The 25,615-nt window shown below is 41.3% G+C and overlaps 1 protein-coding gene and 1 long non-coding RNA gene across 5 annotated transcripts in view; one reads left to right on the top strand and one right to left on the bottom strand.

Moving 5' to 3' along the window:
* The window catches only part of lrp2a (low density lipoprotein receptor-related protein 2a), a 111,211-nt gene that overhangs the window by 26,614 nt on the left and 58,982 nt on the right, over positions 1-25,615 (bottom strand). For 2 of the 4 annotated variants that reach the window (XM_034187281.1, XM_034187282.1), the window contains 22 exons: positions 24,655-24,764; positions 22,498-22,675; positions 22,164-22,377; positions 21,833-22,072; positions 21,074-21,262; positions 18,789-19,715; positions 18,537-18,702; positions 18,305-18,463; positions 17,917-18,206; positions 17,615-17,815; positions 17,001-17,243; positions 16,785-16,910; positions 15,490-15,609; positions 14,836-14,967; positions 12,698-12,899; positions 12,302-12,597; positions 9,095-9,761; positions 5,277-5,447; positions 4,967-5,190; positions 4,628-4,805; positions 3,062-3,258; positions 2,734-2,979 (listed from right to left, as the gene is read on the bottom strand). In XM_034187281.1, coding sequence (XP_034043172.1) covers positions 2,734-2,979; positions 3,062-3,258; positions 4,628-4,805; positions 4,967-5,190; positions 5,277-5,447; positions 9,095-9,761; positions 12,302-12,597; positions 12,698-12,899; positions 14,836-14,967; positions 15,490-15,609; positions 16,785-16,910; positions 17,001-17,243; positions 17,615-17,815; positions 17,917-18,206; positions 18,305-18,463; positions 18,537-18,702; positions 18,789-19,715; positions 21,074-21,262; positions 21,833-22,072; positions 22,164-22,377; positions 22,498-22,675; positions 24,655-24,764 — 5,476 coding nt within the window. Of the gene's footprint in view, positions 1-2,733; positions 2,980-3,061; positions 3,259-4,627; positions 4,806-4,966; positions 5,191-5,276; positions 5,448-9,094; positions 9,762-12,301; positions 12,598-12,697; positions 12,900-14,835; positions 14,968-15,489; positions 15,610-16,784; positions 16,911-17,000; positions 17,244-17,327; positions 17,364-17,467; positions 17,495-17,614; positions 17,816-17,916; positions 18,207-18,304; positions 18,464-18,536; positions 18,703-18,788; positions 19,716-21,073; positions 21,263-21,832; positions 22,073-22,163; positions 22,378-22,497; positions 22,676-24,654; positions 24,765-25,615 lie in introns of all 4 variants that reach the window. The other 2 variants (XM_034187279.1, XM_034187280.1) reach the window with 2 other exon arrangements.
* Positions 256-5,953, top strand: LOC117525423. Its single transcript, XR_004565045.1, has 3 exons — positions 256-837; positions 3,497-3,509; positions 5,943-5,953. It is a non-coding gene; the product is annotated as an uncharacterized LOC117525423 (long non-coding RNA).

Below are 25,615 nucleotides of genomic sequence, written 5' to 3'. Positions count from 1 at the left end.
AAAAACAATCTCTTAAAAGCACATTTAAAATAAATAAATAGAATAATAAATAACCCTAAAAATTCTACATAAAACCTAGTTAAAACACTCAATCACAGTCATAAAATGGCAGGTCCAGCAGCATTCAGTGCACAAATAGCTCTTCCCACAAAGCTATTTTTAAGTCTGTTCATTCTGGCCTTAAGTGCCCTGTATCGTCTGCCTGATGGTAATAATTCAAACAAATAGTATCCAGGATGGGAGGGGACTCTGGTTATAGTCCTTGCCTTCCTGAGACAACAACTTGTATACAGTTCCTCTAATGAAGGCAAGAGACAACCAGTGATCTTCTGGGCTGTGGTGACGACCCACTGGAGAGCTGTCCTGTCTGTGACTGTGCAGCTGAAAAACCACACACAGACAGTAGGTCAAAATGCTCTCTATGGAGCAGCGATAGAAGGACACCAGCAGTCTCTGTGGCAGATGGTTATTCCTGAGAACCCTCAGGAAATAGAGTCTCTGTTATGCCTTCTTGATGGTAGCCATAGTATTTGTGCTCCAAGTCAGGTCATCTCTCAAATACACACCCAGAAAACGAAATTCAGAGACCCACTCCACACAGTCCCCATCCATGACCAGTGGCTGGATGACTGTTTTCCTCCTTCTATAGTCCACCACAATCTCCTTTGTCTTTGAGGTGTTGAGGATCAAATTGTTCTCCCTACACCAGACCGACAACCGCTGCACCTCCTCTCTATAGGCGGACTCATCCTCACCAGAAATGAGTCCCACCACAGTAGTATCATCAGCAAACTTAATAATATTGTTGCTGAAGTGAGAGGGGGTGCAGTCATAGGTGTAGAGGGTGGAGAGCAAAGGACTCAGCACGCAGCCCTGAGGGGAGCCAGTGCTGAGGCTAATGGCCGAAGAGATGTGAGGGCCAACTCTCACCCTCTGAGAGCGGTCTGTGAGGAAGTCCAAGATCCACCGGCAAATGGAGTGGGACACCCCCAGGTCCAACAACTTAATCACCAGCCTGCTTGGAAGGATGGTATTAAATGCTGAGCTAAAGTCCACAAAAAGCAGCCTCACATAGCTCCCCTGCTGTTCCAGATGAGACAGAGCAGCATGTAGAGCCATAATGATGGCATCCTCCGTGGACCTGCTCACACAATAAGCAAACTGGTGAGGGTCAAACCCAGGGGGAAGGCAGGAAATGATGTAGGCCCAGACTAACTTTTCGAAGCACTTCATAATAATCGAAGTTAGTGCCACCGGGCGATAGTCATTCAGATCACTGATCATTTTGAAAAGTTAATTGAAGAGGGGAAAACTTATACGCAGGTGCAAAAAATTATAGGCTGTTCATCTACAATGATCTCTAATGCTTTAAAAAAACCAGAGATGCATGGAAGAAAATGGAAAACAACCATCAAAATGGATAGAAGAATAACCAGAATGGCAAAGGCTCACCCACTGATCAGCTCCAGGATGATCAAAGACAGTCTGGAGTTACCTTTTAAGTGCTGTGACAGTTGGAAGATGCCTGTGTGAAGCTAATTTATTGGCAAGAATCCCCCACAAAGTCCCTCTGTTAAATAAAAGATGTGCAGAAGAGGTTACAATTGGCCAAAGAACACATCAACTGGCCTAAAGAGAAATGGAGGAATATTTTGTGGACTGATGAGAGTAAAATTGTGCTTTTTGGGTCCAAGAGCCGCAGACAGTTTGTGAGACGACCCACAAACTCTGAATTCAAGCCACAGTTCACAGTGAAGACAGTGAAGCATGGTGGTGCAAGCATCATGATATGGGCATGTTTCTCCTACTATGGTGTTGGGCCTATATATCGCATACCAGGTATCATGGATCAGTTTGGATATGTCAAAATACTTGAATAGGTCATGTTGCCTTATGCTGAAGAGGACATGCCCTTGAAATGGGTGTTTCAACAAGACAATGACCCCAAGCACACTAGTAAATGAGCAAAATCTTGGTTCCAAACCAACAAAATTAATGCCTCGCAGATGTGAAGAAATCATGAAAAACTGTGGTTATACAACTAAATAGTAGTTTAGTGATTCACGGGATTGCTAAAAAAGCAGTTTGAACATAATAGTTTTGAGTTTGTAGCATCAACAGCAGATGCTACTATTATTGTGAACACCCCCATTTCTACTTTGTTTTACTAAAATCCCAATTTCATAGCCTTAAGAGTGTGCATATCATGAATGTTTGGTCTTGTTGGATTTGTGAGAATCTACTGAATCTACTGGTACCTTGTTTCCCATGTAACAATAAGAAATATACTCAAAACCTGGATTAATCTTTTTAGTCACATAGCACTACTATTATTCTGAACACTACTGTAGGTATGTAGACACCAAAGGGCCAGAACTCAGGGTACGAGTTCATCAGGTGGTAGATGGGTCTATTATTCTAATGACCACAACCACTTAATTACTACCATACCTGTACATTCCGATACATCAAAAGCCACACATATTCAAGGTGAGCAGAGACACTGTGGATTGCTTTGAAATTTTGAGAGATGGTCCTTGTGGGGTATAGAAGGTGGTGATCTGGAGCTAAGATTGTGAAATATGTTTAATGTTTCATGTCATTTAATAGCCTTTTGCTTTATGATATTTCAAAGATCTGAGGAGGACAGAAGCCAGAGCTTTGACCGCCCTCCTGTGTCGGTTCATTAAGATTGGCTATTATAAGCTCCAAGTGCACCTTCAAGTTACTTACTGCACTCCTCTAATGGTTCATCGGAGTTGTCACCACAGTCATCATCCACATCACATTTCCAGTTTTGGGGAATGCAACGTCCATTGCGGCACTTGAACTGCCCAGGAGGACAGGTCCTGCTGGAGCAGTGCCCAATGTCTTCATCAGAATTATCACCACATTCGTCATCACCATCACATTGCCACGACTCAGGAATACACCGCTTGTTGGTGCACTGAAACTGGTGGCTTTCACACTGGTGTGTAGCTGATGGGAAGATATTAAAAGACATGTAAGCATGTGAAGAACAAGTTAAAGTAAATTAAATGGCAAAAAGAATCCAACCCACCACACAACACTGGGTCTTCATCAGAACCGTCGTAACAGTCTCGGTTATTGTTGCACAGAAACTGAGAACTGGTACAGTTTCCATCATTGCACTGGAACTGGCCAAGCCTGCAGTGATGTATGGGGCAGGTGGAGGGTTCGTCTGAACCGTCCCTGCAGTCCCTCTGGCCATCACATTTCCACCAGATAGGAATGCAACTGTTTCAACAGAGGTAGACCTTTAAAACATTTTAAACGTCTTACAGTTTTGACTAATCTCATGCAGAGAAGAATTCTTTCTTTCATTCTTCTCTACAAGAGTCAAGACAGAAGTCAGACTACCAGAGCAAGAATTTTAGCTGAGGAAGCTTCTGTGATTTGAAGCGAAACGTCCTCACGTCAAGCAACCCAGTCCAGTTGAAGATTCAAGCTTCTCTACTATAGTATTTGGTGGAAGTAAGTTTATATTTGTTTATTGAAAAAGTTCAACAAAAATATTTCAAAATAAACTAATTGGGTTAGAGTGCTTAAATACAGACAAAACTTGAAGCACTATGCCCCCTCCCCCCTTTTTAAAAAAACAAACTGCAATCTACTTTCTCAGAGTCTGAAGGATTTTCTTTCACCAGAACATCAAATTTAGACTTGCATCTCAGATGTACCTTCTGGCAAATTGTAGCTGAACTTTGAGGTCTTCTTATTAAGAAAATCCTCCTCTATATCACTTCATCATGAAGCTGTATAACTGGGATACAAAATGTAAAACACGCACTATGCACAATTTCTCCAATCACAGCCACAGAAGCCTGTAACTTCTTCTGGGTTGTCTGGGTGTCTTTCCTCACTCTTGTCCTTCTTGCACAGTCACTCAGTTTTTGAGAACTGTCTACTCCATACAGATTTACCATAGAGTGTTTGTATTTCTTCATAATGTAAATAAAGTCCAAGACATTTTCAGTGACTTGGAAATGTTCATGTATCCATGTATCATGTCTGAAGAAAATTGGCAATAAAACTGATTATTTACAGATATTATACCAAAGGGGCCCATTACTTACGCAACCCATCATCTTGGCTTTCATATTTTTAATTTACGTATATCAAGTTGTAGAGATTTGCTTTGAGTTTGAGTTTAAGGAAGATAATTTTATAAATTTTTATATTGAGAAGCCTGATTTACTTTTTCTATTTGAAATGGCATAAATTAATTAAAATGAGTGAAATACCAAGGGGCCGAATACTTTGCAAGCCACTGTAGTTTAGATATCAGACTTGGCTATAGAGGCTCAGTCTAGAAAATCATCTATTTTTACTTGTATTGATTCTCACCCAATTATGCATCCAGTGGCACATTTTACCACTGATGCAACTCAACACCTAGTTGGCAAACAGGCAAGCCGAGCACGTAGGCATGTGTTATAGGAAACGTTTGACTGCAGGAGAGTGTGTGAGATGTTGTCCACCTTCTGAACTTCAGCTACACTTTGTCCATTTTTTTAAATCGAAGAAGTAGTAGAAGAAGTCAAGAAATGTAACACATTTCACAAGCTTACAAAATGTATCACACAGAACAAAGAAATCAACATACCGTTCATTGTTAGCACATCTGTACTGGGTGCTGGAGCACATGGCGAGGCATCTGGTCACACCTCCTGTTTGCACAGTCAGGAAATGGTCAGGACACTCACAGGTGTGTTCGCGGCTCCCGTAATGGATCAGGCACAGGTGAGAGCAGCCTCCATTGTTCATGGCACAGGGATTGTTCACTGAGAGAGGAAAAGCCAGTGAGGGTCAAACAGACAAATACTTGCCAACTATTGTTCAGCAGGAACTCATCTCAGTGTAGCAGGACAAGATAACAACCCCAGTTTATTTTAAAGTGACACGAAAGCTCTTTAAACACAGTATTCTAAGATCTTAGACTCACCAAAAGGCTGTCTGTAAGGATGGTATACATGGATGTCAAACGGCCTGTGTGTGGTGTTAACCAGGGCTTGACGACCAGAACCATTGTATTTGTTGCCTTTTTCTACAGTGCGTGTATTCCAGTCAGTCCAGTATATAGTGTCCTCAAACACGGTCAGAGCAAAAGGGTGAGACAGACTTCCATCAAACACTGTGTGTCTGTGATGACCATCCAAATCTGAGTACCTGGGGGGGAATAAGTCAAATTCAAAATGTTTCAAGGCTCACTGTATTTTTCAGAGTGGTAAATGCATTCTGACAAAAGTACTAACTCAATGTAATTTAGATGTGCATCAGACCAGTACAGCTTGTCATTAGTGTAGTCTATTGTGATTCCATTGGGCCACTCGATCTTGGTGGTGATGATGGCTGATTTGTTGGTTCCATCCATTCCAACACGCCCTATAAAGGCTTTGTCTCCCCAGTCTGTCCAGTAAGCGTATCTATCAGGAAACCAAGAAAAAAACATTTAGAGTACATGATATCTATTTATGTGAATAACTCAGATTATATAATACTTTTGAAAAATAAATACTCATTATCTCCACCAACCAAATGAAAATGTTGAGCGTTTTGGAGTCATGCTACCTTTTTGTCTGTTTTTTACTGGATTTGAAAACTCGAAACCTTGTTAAGAGATTATATTTAAATTTTGTGATGAGATCATTCTTAGGTAAAAAAGGCAAATTTTGGTTGTGATCCCAATTAACGTTAAAAAATCCATTTCTCTTTCTTCTTTTTTATGTTGTGAAAAAGATTTTCTTTTGTCTCATTCTATAGTTTGTTCATCTTTTAGTACAGTATCACCAACAGATATAAAATTCAGAATTCTGACTACACTCCTTGCCCAGTTGGTACAGTTAACAAGTGTTAACTATGATGCTAGTGAAGGTAAGTATTCTGATTGTAACATCTAGTTTGCTCTCTGGATGATATAGATTTCCAGTTTTGGAGAACCAACAATTTACTATTTTTCATTCCAAGCTCAACATTCCAGTAGATAGGTGGAATAAAGAAACCCTTTCCCAAACCCAGTTATCTTGATTAGACGCATAAAGATTTGAAGGCTGTTTTCACACTCCTGGTGCTTTGAACTTTGTGGTATAGTTGTGAGTCCTGGAACTGTAACCTATATCCTAAAAGAACAACTGAATGATGCAATATCTTTGGTCACTGGCCTCTCCTAAGAATATTGTACCTTCTGCAAAAGTTGACTAGCATGGTGTCAAATGGATTTCTTAAGGAGAGTTACATGAGGCCGATTACTGTTTATGCAGCATCATCAAATTGTCGCAAATTACGAAAAACCTATCTTGGTACAAAAGGCATGGCCTATATCATTGGAAAGAGCTTAATCCACTGATCAAACAGTATAATGGTTTCAGATGTGTGACTGACGAATCAGAATTCATTAGAAATAGGGTTTTTTTTCAAAGCAGCTGTATTATTTATAACGCCACCTACTATTTATTACTGGTCCTTTTCATATACAGACAGATTGTACTGTGCTCTGCACACCATAAAGAGTATTCTGGTTGAAGCTGGCAAATTTGGCAACATTTGGTCCATCCATTTATGAATGCGCATTTTGAGTTGTTTCAGCTGTTGTACAATGAATTTAAACATATGAAATAATTTTTTTAAGAGGTGATTTATCATCATCTTTGATCTTATAGTAAAAGGGCCCGTTGTATGACTCTCAGGGAAAAAACTACATAAAGTTTTGATCAATTTCTACCTTTGAAATTCAAGGTAAATAGGCTTTACAGCACCATCTAGTGGTGCAGTTCCACCAAATAACACTGCAACTATAACAGAAGCCATGCATGCATGTACTTTCCCGATTTCATGCCAGTCGGTGATCTCAATGAGAAAACGTATCATGAAGTAAGGAGCATCATATATGGTCAAACTCAAAGCCACTAAAATTGCAAACAGAGCAACAAATTTTAAGGTTTCCTGCTCAATTACTGAGATTCGCGAACTAGGGAACATTTTTACACCAATCTGGCTTGTCTAAGTCAAAAATCTAAGACGAGTTCTTTTGGAGCAATTTTTCGCATATTTCGCAATATTGCGAAAAAAAACTATCACAGTGCAAATCATCGTGGCCTATACCATTGGAAAGAGCTCACTCCACCAATTTCAACGGTATAAGGTGTTCCTATGTTTGACCCTATAGATCAAAAGTTATTAAAATTTGTTTTAGTCTAAATGTTTTTATTAATTATAATGCTATCTACCATTCTTCACTGGTGATTTTTTTTGTATACTAGTTTTTCCTGAGATCTACCAACCCTGTAAATTTCACATTTCAGCTCTGTCTGGTTTTTGCTTCTCAAACACTTTTAGTGCCTAGAAAAAAATGTAATAAATAAATAAAAATGAGTACAAAAACAATAGAGTCCTTCAACATTCTTTGCTGGTGCTTGTTCCCTAATAATAAAAAAAGAAATCACATGTACATAAATATTCACATCCTTTGCTCAATACTTTGTTGATGCACCTTTGGCAACAATTACAGTCTCAAGTCTTCTGGAATATGATGCCACAAGCTTGGTGCACCTATCTTTGGGCAGTTTTGTTCATTCCTCTTTTCAGCACCTCTCAAGCTCCATCAGGTTGGATGGGAGTGTCAGTGCACAGCCATTTTCAGATCTCTCCAGAGATGTTCAATCGGATTCAGGTCTGGGCTCTGGCTGGCCCACTCATGGACATTCACAGAGTTGTCCTGAAGTTACTCCTTTGATATCTTGGCTGTGTGCTTAGGGTCATTGTCCTGCTGAAAAATGAACCATCGTCCCAGTCTGAGGTGAAGAGCGCTCTGGAGCAGGTTTTCATCCAGGATGTCTCTGTACATTGCTGCATTCATCTTTCCCTCAATCCTGACTGGTCTCCCAGTTCCTGCCACTGAAAAACATCCCCACAGCATGATGCTGCCACCACCATGCTTCACTCTAGGGATGGTGCCTGGTTTCCTCCAAACATGACACCTGGCATTCACACCAAAGAGTTCAATCTTTGTTTCATCAGACCAGAGAATTTCATTTCTCTTGGTCTGAGAGTCCTTCAGGTGCCTTTAGGCAAAGTCCAGGTGGGCTGCCATGTGTCTTTTACTCAGGAGTGGCTTCTGTCTGGCCACTCTACCATACAGGTTTGATTGGTGGATTACTGCAGAGATGGTTGTCCTTCTGGAAGGTTCTCCTCTCTCCACAGAGGAATGCTGGAGCTCTGATAAAAGTGACCATTGGGTCACCTCCCTGACTAAGGCCCTTCTCCCCCGATCTCTCAGTTTAGACAGGTGGCCAGCTCTAGGAAGAGTCCTGGTGGATCCCAACTTCATTCATTTACAGATGCTGGAGGCCACTGTGTTCAGTGCGACCTTCAAAGCAGCAGAAATGTTTCTGTACCCTTCCCCAGATTTGTGCCTCGAGAAAATCCTGTCTCAGACGTCTACAGACAATTCCTTTGACTTCATGCTTGGTTTGTGCTCTGACATGCACTGTCAACTGTGTGCCTTTCCAGATCATGTTCAGCCAATTAAATTTTCCACAGGTGAACTCCAATTAAGCTGTAGTAACATCTTAAAGATGATCAGTGGAAACAGGATGCACCTGAGTTCAATTTTGAGCTTCATGGTAAAGGCTGTGAATACTTATGTACATCTGATTTATTTTTTGTTGTATTTTGTTTTTAATAAATTTGCAAAAATCTTCTAAAAAAAAACCTTTTTCACATTGTCATTACGGGGTATTGTGTGTAGAATTTTGAGGAAAAAGTTAATTTCATCCATTTTGTAATGAGACTGTAGCATAACAAAATGTGGAAAAAGTAAAGCTCTGTGAATACTTTCTCGATGCACTGTAACTCATTTAAAAGAGATTAAAAAGTCAAGTATGGATGTAGCAGGAGTGTGTTCCTTACTACTGTCTGTAAAGAGGCACAAAAGTTGAATATATTCAAATTATTTTCTTATTGTGTATCTACCAATACATATATGTGCTGTTATGAAACATTTTGCCAATATTGATGGCATACTGACTGGGCTGTGGTGTGAGACATCTATTGTCCCTTCTGTTTGCCTACCCACCCATATTTAGGATGCAGCACAATGGCTCTGGGGTTTTCAAAGCAGTAGGTGTTATTGGCGTCGACACAGTGTTCTGCTAGCTTCTTCTCAAAGCGTCCATCCAGTTCAGACACTTTGAGACAATCCAAGAAACTGTCCACCCAGTACAGTTTCCTGGCTATCCAATCAACTGCAAGCCCCTCTCCATGCCGTACGCCATTGACCACTGCCTCTCTGTTACTGCCGTTGAAGAACATCCTCTCAATGACTCTACGGCTCACATCAATCCAATAAAGGCGCCTGTCGACTCGATCAAAGTCCATGGCCACCACACTGGTTAGGCCCTGCAGGATCAGAGAGTAGGCCTGCCCATCTGTAGAAAGGTTCCTCAGGTAATAGCGGTTGCTGAAGATAAGGTAGGGTGAAATGTTGCTGTTTTGACGGCAGCTGCGCCCATCTGGCTCTCTGAGAAAACCCGGGGCACATTTACACATGTAGGAGCCAATGGTGTTCTCACACACCTGGCTGCAGACACTGGGCGTCTCCACACACTCATTGATATCATCGCAGGTTTTGTTGTCAGACATGAGGCGGTAGCCGGGATGGCAGGTGCAAATAAAGCTAGTGGGTGTGTCAGTGCAGTTATGATCACAATGATGGATGGATGGGTCTGTGCATTCATTGATACCTACAATCGGAGACATATTGAAGGATTATTAGACTCGGCAACCACAATAATGTCACAGAGGTACAAGCCTAAATCTACAGACAATTAAGGTAAAAATATTAATTATGAAATATAATTTTATAAGAATGCACATTTCTGAATGTTCCAGCAGGTGCCAGTGCTGACCAGTTAGCAACACCGCACACAATGCCTTCCTTTTCAAGCAGACAATGTTTAACACGGTTGTTTTCAAAGGTTTTGAAACAGTGCTTTGCAGTTTGCCAGAACAATTTGAATTACCGAAAAAAGATTTATCATCCCATCCATTAACATGTCCTACCCATTGTTTAAATCCAGTGTTACAGACCGAACGGTCCCCCCTAAAAATCGGCCCCCAGTGCCTTCACTGCGCATGTGTCATTTCTGAGCGTCAGCAGTGAGTCATTGATGATCACCTTGTTTCTGCTTAAAACTGCACTCCAGTCATCATCTATCTCAGCAAAAGATACACTATCTAAAGCTTTTGTACAACAATCATTTCCACATAAATTCAGCAATATTTCATAATAAAAGTCAGGGGACTGATCAGAGCATGACAGCAGCATGTCTGAGTCTGACTCTCTACACACCCACAGCAATCAAAGGTAATAATGTGATTATTAACCATCAGATAACAAAGTAAAACCTCTTAAATCATTTTAAAGTCAGTTGTAAGCAGAAACAAGGCAATAATAATTACTGCTGACTCTCCAAAAGGACGCATGCGTAGTGAAGGCGGGGCGGAGACCGTGAAAACTTGTCAAAACAAAATTCCAGATAATCTGTGTCTGCTACGTTTAAGATGCGTGGAATTTAATTAACGCAAACTGAATTTCAGACATCTTATATATATTACTCTGGAACAAAGACAACAAACAGTGTTTGACATAAGCAAGACATTAAAGAGCAAACAGGAATTGATTGCAATGATTGCAATTGAAAATAATGGAGAAGCAATGTGGGCTTCTTCTGGCATTTTTACATAAAACAAATACAATAACAACATCTATAAACCCAGAGAATATATTCACGAGAGTTTAAGGCACAATATACAAAGAGTTTAATGCTGCTGTCCGTGTGGAGCCTGATCAGAGCATCTTAAATGCATTTCTTCTGTCGTGAATGTAGTGAGATTACCCATAATGCACCTAGACATGGCATATCCACACTAAAACCTTCACATTACTTTAAAGCTAAAACATATATCTGATATTTTCACATTATAAAACTTCAGACGTGACGTTAATTTAAATAACTTGTCCGAAATTAGTTTGATTTTAATCATAAGTTAAAACTGTATGCATCTGGATCACTTGGGTAATATTGCCAGTGCATCAGTATGGGGTCTAAAGAAATGAACGTTTTCTTTTCTGTGACCACTTCTCCTTTGTCTGCAGAGGATAGAGCAGTTTCTTCTGGAACCAGCTCTCTTCTCTTTGCAGAGGATAGAACTGCACATCTATTACAAAACATTTAACAGGTAGGTACTCAACTGATTTTAGACTTGATTAATGTTTGTAATTGTTAAGCTTTGTTCACTATGCCTGCAAAAATATGTTAGCGGTCTAAAATGTATCGGGCCAAAATTTCTAGGAAGATAATTAGTCCGATATTGAAAACATTAGCTTCGATAATTAGCGGTTAGCGGATTAGCGGAACTGTGCCCACCACAGTTGGGGTCTTGATGGTGCAGAGGGTTATGGGCTTTTAAATACAGCCAATTTCACAAAATGACCAGACTTTGAGCGCCCCTATATTCAGCGCCATCGATCCCCCAACCAAATATGCATATAAGATGAAAGAGTTTGCCGCCCTATGTCATTTGATAGTTAAACTAGCTTGGGGACTTGATGGCGCTGAATGTTACACCACTTGAAAGATGGGAATTTAATGAAATATCAGTTTTTGCATATTTTGCCTTGAACTTTGATAACCCCTGGCAAAGTCGCTGTTTGGTTTTCGGTCAAGAAATTTTTGGGAAAGTTTGTTTCTTGGTAGGTTCATCTCTGACCCCAGTTTCGTTGACATCAAAGTCGGCTTGAATCACACCCAAATGTAAACCTGCCTGAACTTTAAAAATACTGGCTCTTAAAAATCTTCTAAAGATGGTGGGCTTTTTGTTGTTGTTTTTTTGTTTGTTTGTTTGTTTGTTTTCTGAATCTGAATTTTCACACAAGTAAGGATGATGTAGCTCAAAATTGCAGACCAGTATGGAACATCATTGTCGTACATTAATGGAAATTCTTACAGTACTATAAAGGTACTGCATGTGGTGCCTTTGGTAGAGACAGCAGCACTGACTGAAGAGATTTATCTTCTAACTGTTTCTGAACGACAATTTTTGCTGCAACCCCATTTTTTCCTCACACTGACAACATTTCTTTCACATATCCAACAGAATAAGCAAGTAACAGATGGATAAACCAAAACACTATGGCTATTGAAAACACAGAAGAATATTATTTGTAATAAATTTTTTTCTCAACTTAGTCGGTAAATCATTATTAGATCATCTCACTTACCACATCCCTTCTCATCGCTGCTGTCGGAGCAGTCATCATTTCTGTCACACACCCCGCTGAGGGAGATACAATGTCCACTATCACACATGAACTGTCCAGGGGGGCAGGTGGGTGGTGGTTTGTGACACATGTGTTCCAGCTCATCAGACTTATCCCCACAGTCGTTGTCGCCATCGCAGACAAAGTCGTGGGACACGCAGCGACCATTCTGGCACGTGAACTGGTGCAGGTGGCACGGCTGGTAGCTGCAGCCCTGCTCATCACTACTGTCTCCACAGTCGTTCCGTCGATCACATCTGAAATTCAATGACAAAATAACCACCAACATACTGATGACAGATTTTTTTTTGAGAATTTTAATGCCATATAACTCGTAAGAGCTCATTTTATTTGAACCTGTAAGCGTTGCGTATGCAGAGACCATTGCTGCAGGTAAACTCGTTGATGCCACAGGACCTACGCGTGCAGTTTTGATGCTCATCTAACGCATCTGCACAGTCTGCGTCTCCATCACACACCCAGTCGCGAGGGATACATTTCCGCTGAGGTGGCTGGTTGTTCAAACAAGTGAACTCCACACCTGAACAGGTGCGATTGGCTGCAAAATAAATACAAACTTAAAAATTAGACACAGGAAGTTGCAGTGCATTAAATGATGATGACGATGGTGACCCAGCGACCCCATGCATTCTTGGCAATCCAAACATTCTGAAATGTTCTGACAGGCTTGACTTGAATCTGTGTAAAGCATTGGAGCCTCCTGCAGAGCTTCAGAAGCTGGTGAAATGTTTATCCTCAAGCATCTCATTGTTGGCAATTACTATGATGTAAGAGCCTTCATCCACCAGAGAAAGGAGATGTACACAAAGTATGGAGTGAGGCAGCAGAAATCAGGAATGTTAGCTCTTTAGCTGGAGACCTTCCACTGGAGCATGAGATGCTGTCTCCCCCACAGCACTCCCCAAATAGCATGTATCCTTATCTATCAGCAGGGCAACAGGGAAGCAGAAGGTCACACAATGAAGGAGAGGAGGCAAACAAGAATGTGTTCTCCTGGACCTGGAGATGAAGACGGGGGAAAAAAATCTATAACCCCCAATCAGAAAAAGTTGGTATGATATGGAAAATGTAAATTAAAAACACAACACAGTGATTGTTACATTTACTTTGACTTTTATTTAATTTTAGACACCATGAAGCTCTGAAAATATTTCATGTTTTGTGGGCTCAACTGTGCAGTTATACAGCTTTATGATGAAATGTTCAGAGGAGGATTTTCTTAAAAACAATACTGACATTTCAGCTGAAGTTTGCCAGAAGGCACATGGGAAATCTGAGCCTAGATTTCATCTGTTTTCCTGTTTTGCAAACCTTTTCTACCCCACTCCAACATGAAGCTGTAAACAGGGATGCAACAGGAAAATGTACCAATCCCAGTTTCTCCAGTCACATCCACAGACGTCTATAGTAATTCTTTCAGAGCTGTCATGGTTATCTTGGTGGCTTCCCTAACTAGTCTCCTTCCAGAAAGATCGCTCAATTTTTGAGAACTGCCTACTTGATGCAGATTTACCATACAGTACAATACTGTTTGTAATTCTTAACTGAAGTCCAAGACATATTCAGTGATTTGGAATTGTTCATGTATCCATCCTCTGATTTTTCGCAAGAAAAAGCCCATAAAAGTGATTATTTCATCCTTATTTTTCAGAAAAATTGCCCCCATCCCACTTTTTTTTTTTTTCTTTTTGAAGGTGTTGCAGGCCTTAAATGCTGGATGTCCATTAACAAATGAAATGAAGCTGATCACACAAAACATGGAATTGTTCATGTATCCATCCTCTGATTTTTCGCAAGAAAAAGGCCATAAAAGTGATTATTTCATCCTTATATTTCAGAAAAATTGCCCCCATCCCACTTTTTTTTTTTTTCTTTTTGAAGGTGTTGCAGGCCTTAAATGCTGGATGTCCATTAACAAATGAAATGAAGCTGATCACACAAAACATGGAATTGTTCATGTATCCATCCTCTGATTTTTTGCAAGAAAAAGGCCATAAAAGTGATTATTTCATCCTTATATTTCAGAAAAATTGCCCCCATCCCACTTTTTTTTTTTTTTCTTTTTGAAGGTGTTGCAGGCCTTAAATGCTGGATTTCCATTAACAAATGAAATGAAGCTGATCACACAAAACATGGAATTGTTCATGTATCCATCCTCTGATTTTTCACAAGAAAAAGGCCATAAAAGTGATGATTTCATCCTTATATTTCAGAAAAATTGCCCCCATCCCACCTTTTTTTAAGGTGTTGCAGGCCTTAAATGCAGGAATGGATGTACACTAACAAATGAGATGAAGCTGATCACACAAAACATGGAATATCTTACTGCCATATAACATCATATTGTCTGCAATGAAACAGAAGTCAAATGCAGTGGTTTTTCTCTGGGGGAGGGGGGCATTTTCCATATGGTCCCAACTTTTATTGATTTGGGATTGGAGAAATACAGAGGAGTCAGAGGAAACGTAGCATACCACAATTGTGCCTCTGGTCTTCATCACTCATGTCACCACAGTCATTGTCTCCATCACAGATCCAGGACGAGGCAATGCACCTGCCATCATCGCAGCGGAACTGGTCTGTGTTGCAGGTTCTGACCAGTGTGGCTGAGGAGTACCAACAAAAAGACTTCTGATTTTATAAAAAAAATAGCTCTTTTTCCCCTGTAGTCACATCACTGTGTTTAACGATTACATCATCATTGCATTCCCCCCCATTGATGCTCAACTAATAATAATGGCACAATAAAACAGCAACAACACTTTCAAAATAGCCATGGCAGCTCCACATTCCCATGCGCGGTGAGCAATCTAAACAAAAGCCAAAGAGGGGCTCTGTAACCCTCGTAGGACAAAGGGAGGGGGAGGTGCTGCTTGTCAGGGGACACTGAGGGGGCGTCACCACGGAGGAATGCAGAAGACAATAGGAGGCCTGACTGACCACATCCTCAACAAAGACATACACCACTGACCCGCACTCTCCGCCACATCACTCACGGCGCTCTCTCACACAAGCACACAGATGCACATTGGCAGACAGACAGAAACCTCCGAACCAAGCAGCTGATAATAGGGACACAAAGCCAGCAGCCCCACGCTCTGGGGGTGAGGGAGTTGTGCGGCACTCACTGCAGGAGAGAGGTTCATCAGAGCCGTCGGCGCAGTCGGCACCTCCATCACAGTACCAGTGGGCAGGGATGCAGCGGCCGCTGGAGCAACGAAACTCACTCTGGGAACATGTGGATGATTCTATGTACAGGGTGCAGAAAGGCAGCAGATCATATGCAGGTTATGGGGCCAGTGTGTGCATTAATATGTTGATGAGAAGACGGAGCAAATATCTGTTTTTAATCATCTCTTTTGGTAGAGTTATCATTTTATGTAGATGAACCATACAGGGTTCCCTCATTTGCAACAAGGATCATGTTCTCAAAATGCTCTCACTGGATTACATTTTGCATATTTTGTATTTATCTTGTTGTTCATTCGGCTGCTCCTGGTTTTGTTCGGGGTCGCCACAATGGATACAACCAGATCCACATTAGTAATTGGCACAAGTTTTACGCTGCCCTTCCTGACGCAACTCCAGTTTTACCTGGAGAAACACACACAGCCACTGGTGTTCCAAAGAGATCTCCCATCCAAGTACTAACCAGATCCTGCTCTGCTTAGCTTCTGAGATCTGACGGGATCAGGCTGACACAGAGCAGACCAGCTGCACATAGAGCAGACCTAATTCTTGTATTTCAGAGTTAGCCTTTGATTTCCCAGCAAAACTTCTAAATCAGAGAATAAAAATCAAGTTTTCATTCCATGTTTGATATTTAGCAATCTGAAGCTTATCAGCATTAACATATTGGCTGACATCCACAGCTGTGTGGCACCAGACCCCAAAATATCTCTTTTTAAACAACAACAACAAAAAAAATTGTTGACCTGGAGAACAAATAGCAGGTTTTTCTTGGCCAGTGCTCCTTTCAATCATGATGTGACAAGCTCTGTACCCCCCATTGCATCATTTAGTGACAAGCTATGTTATTTCCCTGAAGTCCTCTATCCTATATAGGCCCATTGATGCCGGTGCTTATCTCCAGACTTCATAGCGTCAAGTGGATGAGAGTCATGACTGCCCCTCTACGGGACGCCAATCCGACACAGGTTACGACCCCGGCTGAGGCCGAACACCATTTACAGCTGGTGGACTGAGATAATGTAGATTAAATGTCTTGTCCAAGGACAAAGGTCAGGTAGCATGAGCGGGATATGAATCCAGGTCTGCATAGTGACAGGCCTGCTCCACTTATCCACTCAGTTACCTGCTCTACCATTCAGGCTGCGATTAAACAAAATAAATTGCACAAAATGGCATAAAAAGGGGAGTTGTTAACATGGTTTTGATCCTCAGGAGTTGTTTCTGGACTCACCACAGTGTGTAGGACTCTCATCACTCATGTCCCCACAGTCATTGTCTCCATCACACAGGTATGAACGTGGGATACAAATGTTTGTAGACTGACACTTTGCGTGTTCTGGCAGACAGGTTCTCTCAGCTGGAAAGGAATGCAAAATGTAATCACTATAAGGAAAATATTATAGCAAACATTTAGCTTCGTGGGATTTCAGCGAAGACAGTGGCTCACGGCAGTTTTGTTCATCAGATGTGCCATTGTCATAGCAGTTGTTGATTCCATTGCAAACGTAGTCCTTAGAAATACATCGCCCATTGTTGCAGGTGAACTCAGTGTTGGAGTCACATGGTCTGAACAGGCAGCCCACTTCATCACTGCTGTCTCCACAGTCGTCGTAGTGATCACAGCGGTAGTGGTAAGGCACACATCGCCCGTTCCCACAAGTAAAAACTGTTGGCTCACAGGTGTGGAAGGCTGCCAATCAGAATGAAGGACAGGTCAGAGCTCTAGCCAATAGAGGGTGGGGACAGGTATACACGCATTGGACAGGCAGTTTACCTGACAATGCAATAAAGGATGACATCAACTGTGGGACTGCATGCAAAGATATAAGCAGATTGATTCAAATGTTAGTGCTAATTTGTGCTACTGCAAGGCATGCAAATGGTAATAGACTCGTGAAGTACAAACATACACACCAAAATAGTCCAAATCAATCTTTGACCCTAAGAAAGAAATAGATTATAGTGAAAAAGAGAAGTTGTTAGTGAAGAAAAGATCATGTTCTGATTCTGGTTCACTCATCTGAGACTGTGAAGTTCACTTTGACTACTAATCAGCCATACCGCAAACTCTCTCCAACTCATCGCTGCCATCACCACAGTCGTTGTCATTATCACATTTCCACTGGGCACGAATACAACGTCCATTCATGCAGGTAAACTGGCCTGCCTGGCATCGCGTCCCGTTGTCAGGGATACAGTGCTTGTTGTCTGCTAGATACCAGCGGCCCTCTGATGGACACTGACACTCAGCACCATTGGGTCCTAATGACATAACAACCATCACATAAACAAATCATATTACTGTTGCTGTGCATTTACTGCATCAATGCAATTTGTTAATGAAAGTATGACGCAGTTTTTACCCAGTGTACATATGTGGCTGCAACCACCATTAAACTGCTGGCAGGGGCTGTCACATTGTTGCTGCTTCCTTCTGGCCAAGACGTGGACATCCATGGGACGAGATGGTAGATTCTGAATCATCACCCTCTGGTCAGAACCATCATGTTTGTTGGCCCGGTAAATGCTGCGTGTGTTCCAGTCAGTCCAGTAGATGAACTGGCCAAACATGGCCATGGCAAAGGGATAGATAGCTGTATTGACAATAATCTCCCGATTGGTCCCCATAAGAGAAGATCGTTCAATCTTCTGTCTGATGACAAAGCAAAAGGATAACAGCAACTGCTTAAGAGAATAACACCGGACAAGAGGCATGTAGAAGTGAGGACAGTTTAGACAGAGTAATCTTACAAGCTTGCATCTGCCCAATATAGCCTCTGTTCTTCATAATCCAGTGTCAGTCCATTGGGCCACACAAGACTGCTGTTCACAATCTCTCTTCGAAAGTTTCCTCCTAAAGTGGCACGTTCAATTTTTGCATTTGTTCCCCAGTCTGTCCAGTACATGTATCTGTGGAACAAGGAAGAAGGTGTTTCTAAATGTGAGTTTAATATAATGAATTAAGACAATGTGCTAGTCTTACCCCCTGCAGGGATCCAGCATGATGGCTCTTGGTCTGGACACATGAGCAATAACAGTCCTCTGAGTGCCATCCACTGACATAGAGCTGACACTCTGGTTAGCATAGTCACTGTAGTAAATTCTTTTGTTTATCCAGTCATAAGCAATTCCATCGGGTGCTCCTAGATCTGTACAAAAACCGACACCAAGATTGGTAAAACCAGCACCTGCACAGAATTATGAAGAGAAGAATATTTTGTATTGCCAAATTTACCTGATGCCACCACCACAGGAGTGGAGGTTGGCAAGGACAGGTTGATGTAGCTGATCTTGCTTGCTCCAGCACCTGAGCTCTGGGTGAAAAAGATCCTCCCATCAGCGATGTCAAAATCCAGTGCCACTGACGTGCGTGGCACATTCACTACAGGGAACGGCAAACCATGGTCCTCGGGATCAAGACGCAAACTGCGCACTGTGCTCTCTGTTGTGTAGATAAGATAATCATCCCTTGATACCACACAGCCCTCATTATCTGCTGCGAGATTCCCAAATGCACAGCTGCATTTCTTATTCTGGGTGCTGGTACTTGGAAGGGCGAAGCAAAAGTGGGCACACCCTCCGTTGCCATCAACACAGGGGTTGTTGTTAAGTTGCTGGGCAGCAGTAGGTTGAGTGTGCTGGTCAAAGATGGTAACATCCCTAAGCATGCTGATATTGTCTCTGATGACAGCAGGCGGCTCAGTACTGCCTGGTTCTTTGCTTGCCTTGAAAACCTTCTTCAAGTTCCTGTCCACCCAAATGATGCTACTCTCAAACACTGTAATCCCATAGGGAGTTGGGTAACGACTGCCATATCTGACAATCTCTGTCTCCCCCCCTTCAGGGCTAACTCGGGCAATCATATCAAGAGAGTCATCAACCCAGTAGATATAGCCTGTTTGCCAATCCAGAGCTAGACCACGAGGAGTAATAATCCCTGATGACACTAAAACTGTGCGGTTTGTTCCATCCAAGAGTGCCCGTTCAATTTTGGGGTTTTGACCATAATCAGCCCAGAACAGGAATCTGTTTCGGGGGTTCACAACAATATGACGTGGCATGTCCACTGCAGTCTTCAGCAGTACCCTCCGGAAAGTGGTGTTCAGGCGGAGCACCTCCACGTATGTCTCCGTCAGGAAGGCATTGGTAAAATACAAGTTTCCTGTGGAGAGAATGCAGCCATCTGTAATTTTTAAGAGTCATCAATCACATACTGATAAGAAGAAAAAATCTACTCTTTTAGTTGTCCATCTTATTAAGACAGAAGATTCCTTAATTAAAAAACCTGCAACTATTAATGAATCAGAAGCAAACTTCGTTCCTGCCTGCCACTGCCTGTTTTCTTATATTCACATGAAATCTTCTTTTCTGTCCTTTGCCTCAGTCTGATCTCCTTTCTCTGAGGTTAACACTATGATAAAGCTTCTTAACTGCAACTCAACCAGGAAGACTTTAGCCTTAGACCTTGAGCTAGACCCCTGAAAATGGTCGTGTCACTACCACCTAGGGTAGTAAAGTATACCACCCATAACTTACCAGGTATATATCCATAGTTAATATTTATGTATCCCATCCCATGGTGATAGCTTTAGCCAGGTTGGGGTCAATGAAGAATTCCACAGGGACCAACATTTAATAATACTCTAATCATATTAAAAAAGTATATCACAATGTATATTTGTCTGATCATCAAGATTCCAAAAGGTTTAATATGGATAATCCAGCAGGGGTGGGGACCAAGCGGTTAAGTGCACTTGATTCCAATGCAGAAGGTTCCCGGTTCAAGGCCACCCCTGCCCATTCTCCATGCAATGTGGAGTTGGTCCAGGAAGGGCAACCGGCATAAAACTTGTGCCAAATCAATATGCAGATCCACCCTGAACCTTCTGTGACGACCCCGGGTGAAACAAGGACGAAGCCGAAGGGAAGTACTATAGTTTGTATAATCTATGGCGGACTGGTTGAGTTCTAAAAAGGAATAGGTTGCACTACTTGTCAAGCGTCGGTATCATGTTATGGGGTAACATATGTCAGAATCCGATAGATGTCGACCTTGTTTGACCATTACTTTAGAGGCCATGCATTCAACACAGACAAAAATATTCCATTTACAGTATTCACCTTGTTAGCTTGAATAATACTTTGGTGACCAAAAGGTCTTATCTAAAGTTTTGCCACCCTGAGCGGTAGTGACCAACCTACGTGGCCCCTATTAAGATGTAGGACTGTTTTAAGCAATTACACAAATACAACAGAACCACTGCAATCAGACCAATTTCATGCATGTAGAGATACTGTACAGGAAATCAAGGCCCAAATAATGATTTAAGGAATGAAGCACAGACTAAAAGTGCAGACTGCAACTATAACTAATTTTCATGAAAATAAGTCATGTTGGGTAAAAGACAACTTGCCATGTCTAACAGGTCAGTTTGCTGCAAACCCATGGTTGCACATCATTTTCTTGACAAAAAACCTCAAATAAACATATTTAGGGCAGACAGTAATAACACACTATACCTGCTGCCCAGTCAACAGCAATGCCTCTGATCCCATTACGTCCTATTCCAGATGTAACAACGCTATGTAGTCCCGAACCATCTGGTTTGATCCGTCTGACTCCGTTCTGTGATGCCACAGCGCTGCTGAAGTCACACCAGTAGATGAAACCAGAAGCCATGTGCACATCAATGTGTAAAGCATTGCGACCTGTAAGAACACAACCAAGTCATAAGGAGTTATTAATGTTATTTGAAGCTAAACCGACAGCTCAGGTTTGTGCGTGTTTGTCTGTAATTGTCTTTGTTTTGCCTTTACTAGATCAAAACCTACTGTTGTGGTTGGATTAAACTTCCAAAGCAATATGATGAGACAGTGAGTTTTATTCACAGAAGGCTCTAGATCCAGAGGTATTGCATTTATCACCACTGAAAGAAATGGTTATTTTTAACATTTTAGGCTGTGACGATATGTAAGCAGGTGACTGAGTTGAAAATATGTATAATGCAGGGTATTGCAGTGACTCTGAAATGACCAGTTGTGGGACTGGACTCAGATAAAAACGTGTTTTCATTGCAGAATTTTTCGTCCAAGAATTCCTTAAGATTGAGATGCACCATTTTCAACATTGTTGCCACTGTATCGACAGGAATATGGTCAGTTGACTTGGAAACTTCACAGAATGTAGGGTGTTAATATGGTTTTGTTACCCTTGAAGAGTTGGATCGAGTCTGGGATTACAGAATTGCAACATTTCAAAACTTAAATGTATTCACTGACCTCTCCCAGCGACAGGCGCCATGGCCTCAGAGTGGTCGTCCCCTTCCAGACTAAAGCCTTTGATAGCAGACAGAGTAGAAATGACAACATAGGACTGGTAAGGGGTGCAGCTCCTGTTGTCAGAATTGAGTTTGAGACCTGTAGCACATGCACACGTGTACAGGCCCTGTGGCCGGGGCAGGCAGAGCTGCTCGCACGCTCCCATGTTGTCAGTACAGCCATTGGTTTTACCTGCGGAGGCTAGATTTAAAGAAAGAACACAATGTAGTAATCGCAAGATGAAAAAGAAACAAACGTGGATGAGAAATGTGTATTTTGTCCTTGTGCTCACATTCTCGATGGTGCACTTTCAAAACTTTGAGTCCAGACACGTTGTCTCGCAGCAGAACCCTGTTGGCACCTGTAGCTTTGTCAACCCGCTCAATGACCTCAAAGTTACGGTCAGTGAAGTACAAGTAGTTTTCATAGACAGCCACACCCCATGGGTGAGACAGATCTGTCACTATGGTGATGCGGTTGCTCCCATCTGTGTCCCCACACTCAATCTGTGGAATGTTAACACCAAAACATACTGTACCAACCTTCATACCGATGCATATTAATTTGCCACATCCTACGGAGGGAAAAATATGATGATGTATGAGGGCTGAAAAGAAAAGACACACCATGCCTGTGCTTGTCACAGCCCAGTAGAGTTTGTTTTCTCGGATGTCCACAGTGAGAAACTCAATATTGTCCAGGTTGTTGATGAACAGGTTGACCGGGTTTAAGCCATCCATGTCTGCTGACGCCACCTTAGCAGGGATGCCGCTCGTTGTTCCCTGGTCCGTCCAGTACAGTTTGCTTAAAAACATTTAACAGTGAAGCAGGTCAACATTCCAGACATGTATAGTTGTGCTCAAAAGTTTATAGAATTTTTGGGGGGGTTGGCCATTTTTCATAGAACATGAATGATAACACAATTTTTTTTTTTTAAACTCATGGTTTGTGGTTGGTTGAAGCCATTTATTGTCAACCAACTGTGTTTACTCTGTTCAAATCATAATGGCAACAGACACTACCCAAATGACCCTGTTTACATACCACTGTTCTTAATACCGTGTATTGCCCCCTTTAACATCAATGACAATTTGGAGTCTTTTTGGTAGTTGTGGACGAGTTACCATGGTACAGGGTAACATATGTCACATGTCATAGAATCCAATGGATGTTGACCTTATTTGACCTTTACTTTGGAAACCAAGCAGGAGAAGAGTGAGGAAAGCCATCAAAACACCCAGACAACCCAGAAGCAGTTATAGGCTTATTTGGCTGTGATTGGAGAAATTGTGCACAGTGCAAATTTTCCATTTTGCATCACCACTCTTAGCTTTATAGTGGAGTAGAGCGGAGAAGCATATCCTTGAATCAAAACAGATCAAATCCAGGCTTGCATCTCAGATGTACCTTCTGGCAATTTGTAGTTAAGCTTTGAGGTCTTCTTTTTAAGAAAATCCTCCTGTATACCACTTCATCATCAAGCTGTATAACTGCTGATACAAAATACAAAACTTTCACAATGGACTAACACTGAAAGAGACTCACGATATTTAGGATATAAGTTCATATCATAAATCACTAACAAAGGTTCAACAAATAAAAATTGGTTGTCTGTGTGTGTGTGTGTGTGTGTGTGTGTGTGTGTGTGTGTGTGTGTGTGTGTGTGTGTGTGTGTGTGTGTGTGTGTGTGTGTGTGTGTGTGTGTGTGTGTGTGTGTGTGTGTGTGTGTCCATGGCCTTCATACAAAACATCCAAAACATGATATTTAAGATATAATGTCAGAAGAGTTTAGACGGCATGTACCTTGACCTATTGTTTTTGGGTCAAATCTCTCTCAAACACGCAAAATAAGCCTTTGCCGCACAATCATGTTATATCAAATAATCACAGACCCAAGACATTTAGGATACAAGATTATCTTAAAACTCTTACTTGGAATTCATAGGGTGCTGACCTTGACCTCCTGTTTGTGGTCAAATTTGGGTCAACACATAAAAACAGGTCTTCGCTGCATGATTACTAAACAGACATCTTGGGTTAATTGATAGGGTACTGACCATGAGGCATTTTTGTCTGATAAAATCCAGTTCAACATTTAAAAATAGGCCTTTGCTGTGTCATTACTCAATAACAAATCATTGCGCGTGCAAGATACAGAGGGCGTAAGTTCATAAGTTCAAAGGATGCTGACCCTGATTTACGTTTTCTGGTCAAATCAGAGTCAGCAGATAAAAAAAATTCCTTTGTCACATGATTACTCAATACCAAGTCATTGCAGACCCAAGATATTTAGATACATATCTTCATCACAATCCTCACACAAATCCAGATGGTAGTGGGTTTGACCTACTTTTTATGGGTCAAATCAGGGAGGATTCAAAGTCAGTGAGTGCTTAAATACCCGTTCCGCTACACTACAGTATCATTTTAGCAGAAGCTACTTGTCATCAGGACAGATCTCTTGTTAAATTGGCTTTTCAGACAGTAAAAAGTCTAATTCCAGAAGTCACAGAGCACCTTGTTATACTTCAGTCAATGTAAGTTAATCATGACTGCAAAGTTTTCAAAATGTAGTGAGATGGATAGTGTGAAAATGTATTTGTCTCTTAACTATAAAAGTGCTGAACATATCTTTGGTTTGGGTTTGGAGTGTGCAATACGGTATCTATCATATGTTGTTGAGTTCTCTCTGGACACAGAACAGATGGCGATGAGGAGACTGTCAGGGTTCAGTAACTGTGGGGATAAGCGCCTGTGCCAGGAGACTATTAAAAGGGGCTTACCCACGTGCAGGGTCCACTGCAATGCCAACAGGTCTGGCAGCGCCAGTTGGAGAACCATTATTTGTGATTAGAGTTTTCCGGTGCTGTACCTCACCTCTCAATGTCAACACCTGGAAAAGCACAAACAAAAAGATCCAAACTATCCATAAGTAATACGGGCCTTACTTGGACTTACAGTTTTTGTCATTGATACATCTCCTGCAAAACCAGTTATGACAATCCTAACCCTAATCCTAAAAACCAAGAACATGAACATTAAGATGAAACTTTTGATTTATTTCAAGCCGACACTGTCAGTAGAAAATAACATCATTGCAGACACTATCAAACAAACATATCTAGCATGCACAAATTATAATTACAGTATCAACCATGTGTATCACCACCACCACCACCGCCGCCATTTCTATAAACTAAACTTCATTTATTCCCCTTTTAAGGTATATGTTTTTGTATAATGCCCATTTGCTGTGTATCAAAATGTTCAGAACAATCTCAGCTTTCAGAATATGTGAGACATACTTGTCTAGAACATTGTATGTAGAAATATTTTTGCTTTAAATGTGAAAAAATGAAATGCATTTATAGTAAATTCTTCAAATCTTGATTGAAAATACACCTTTATTAATGTGGACAGACTGTTTTCTTGCTAGAAATTTGTTTTCCAAAGTCTTTGGTTCACAAAAGTAAAGTAACTTATGAAGGAAATTGTATAAATGTAAATAAAATGAAAAATAAAATCACTTATCATTTACAGCTAGATGATTTCTGTCGTCATGCAGAAATGTCCATAAGTATCCATCACTGGATGAAAAGTGGAAAGTCCCATCATTGGATGAAAAGTGTGTGTGTGTGAAAACAGTCCAGCCATGTATGACAGTATGCTTTGTTTGTAAGGCTAAATAAAAAGTAAAAAGTGTTTTCAGGCTGACAACACTGTTTTTAGTATTTATAAGGGTAT

Source organism: Thalassophryne amazonica, chromosome 14 (assembly GCF_902500255.1).
Source record: "Thalassophryne amazonica chromosome 14, fThaAma1.1, whole genome shotgun sequence".
Classification (NCBI taxonomy): Eukaryota; Metazoa; Chordata; class Actinopteri; order Batrachoidiformes; family Batrachoididae; genus Thalassophryne; species Thalassophryne amazonica.
Note: the sequence above shows the minus strand (reverse complement) of the source record. Positions and strands in the feature narration are given on the sequence as shown.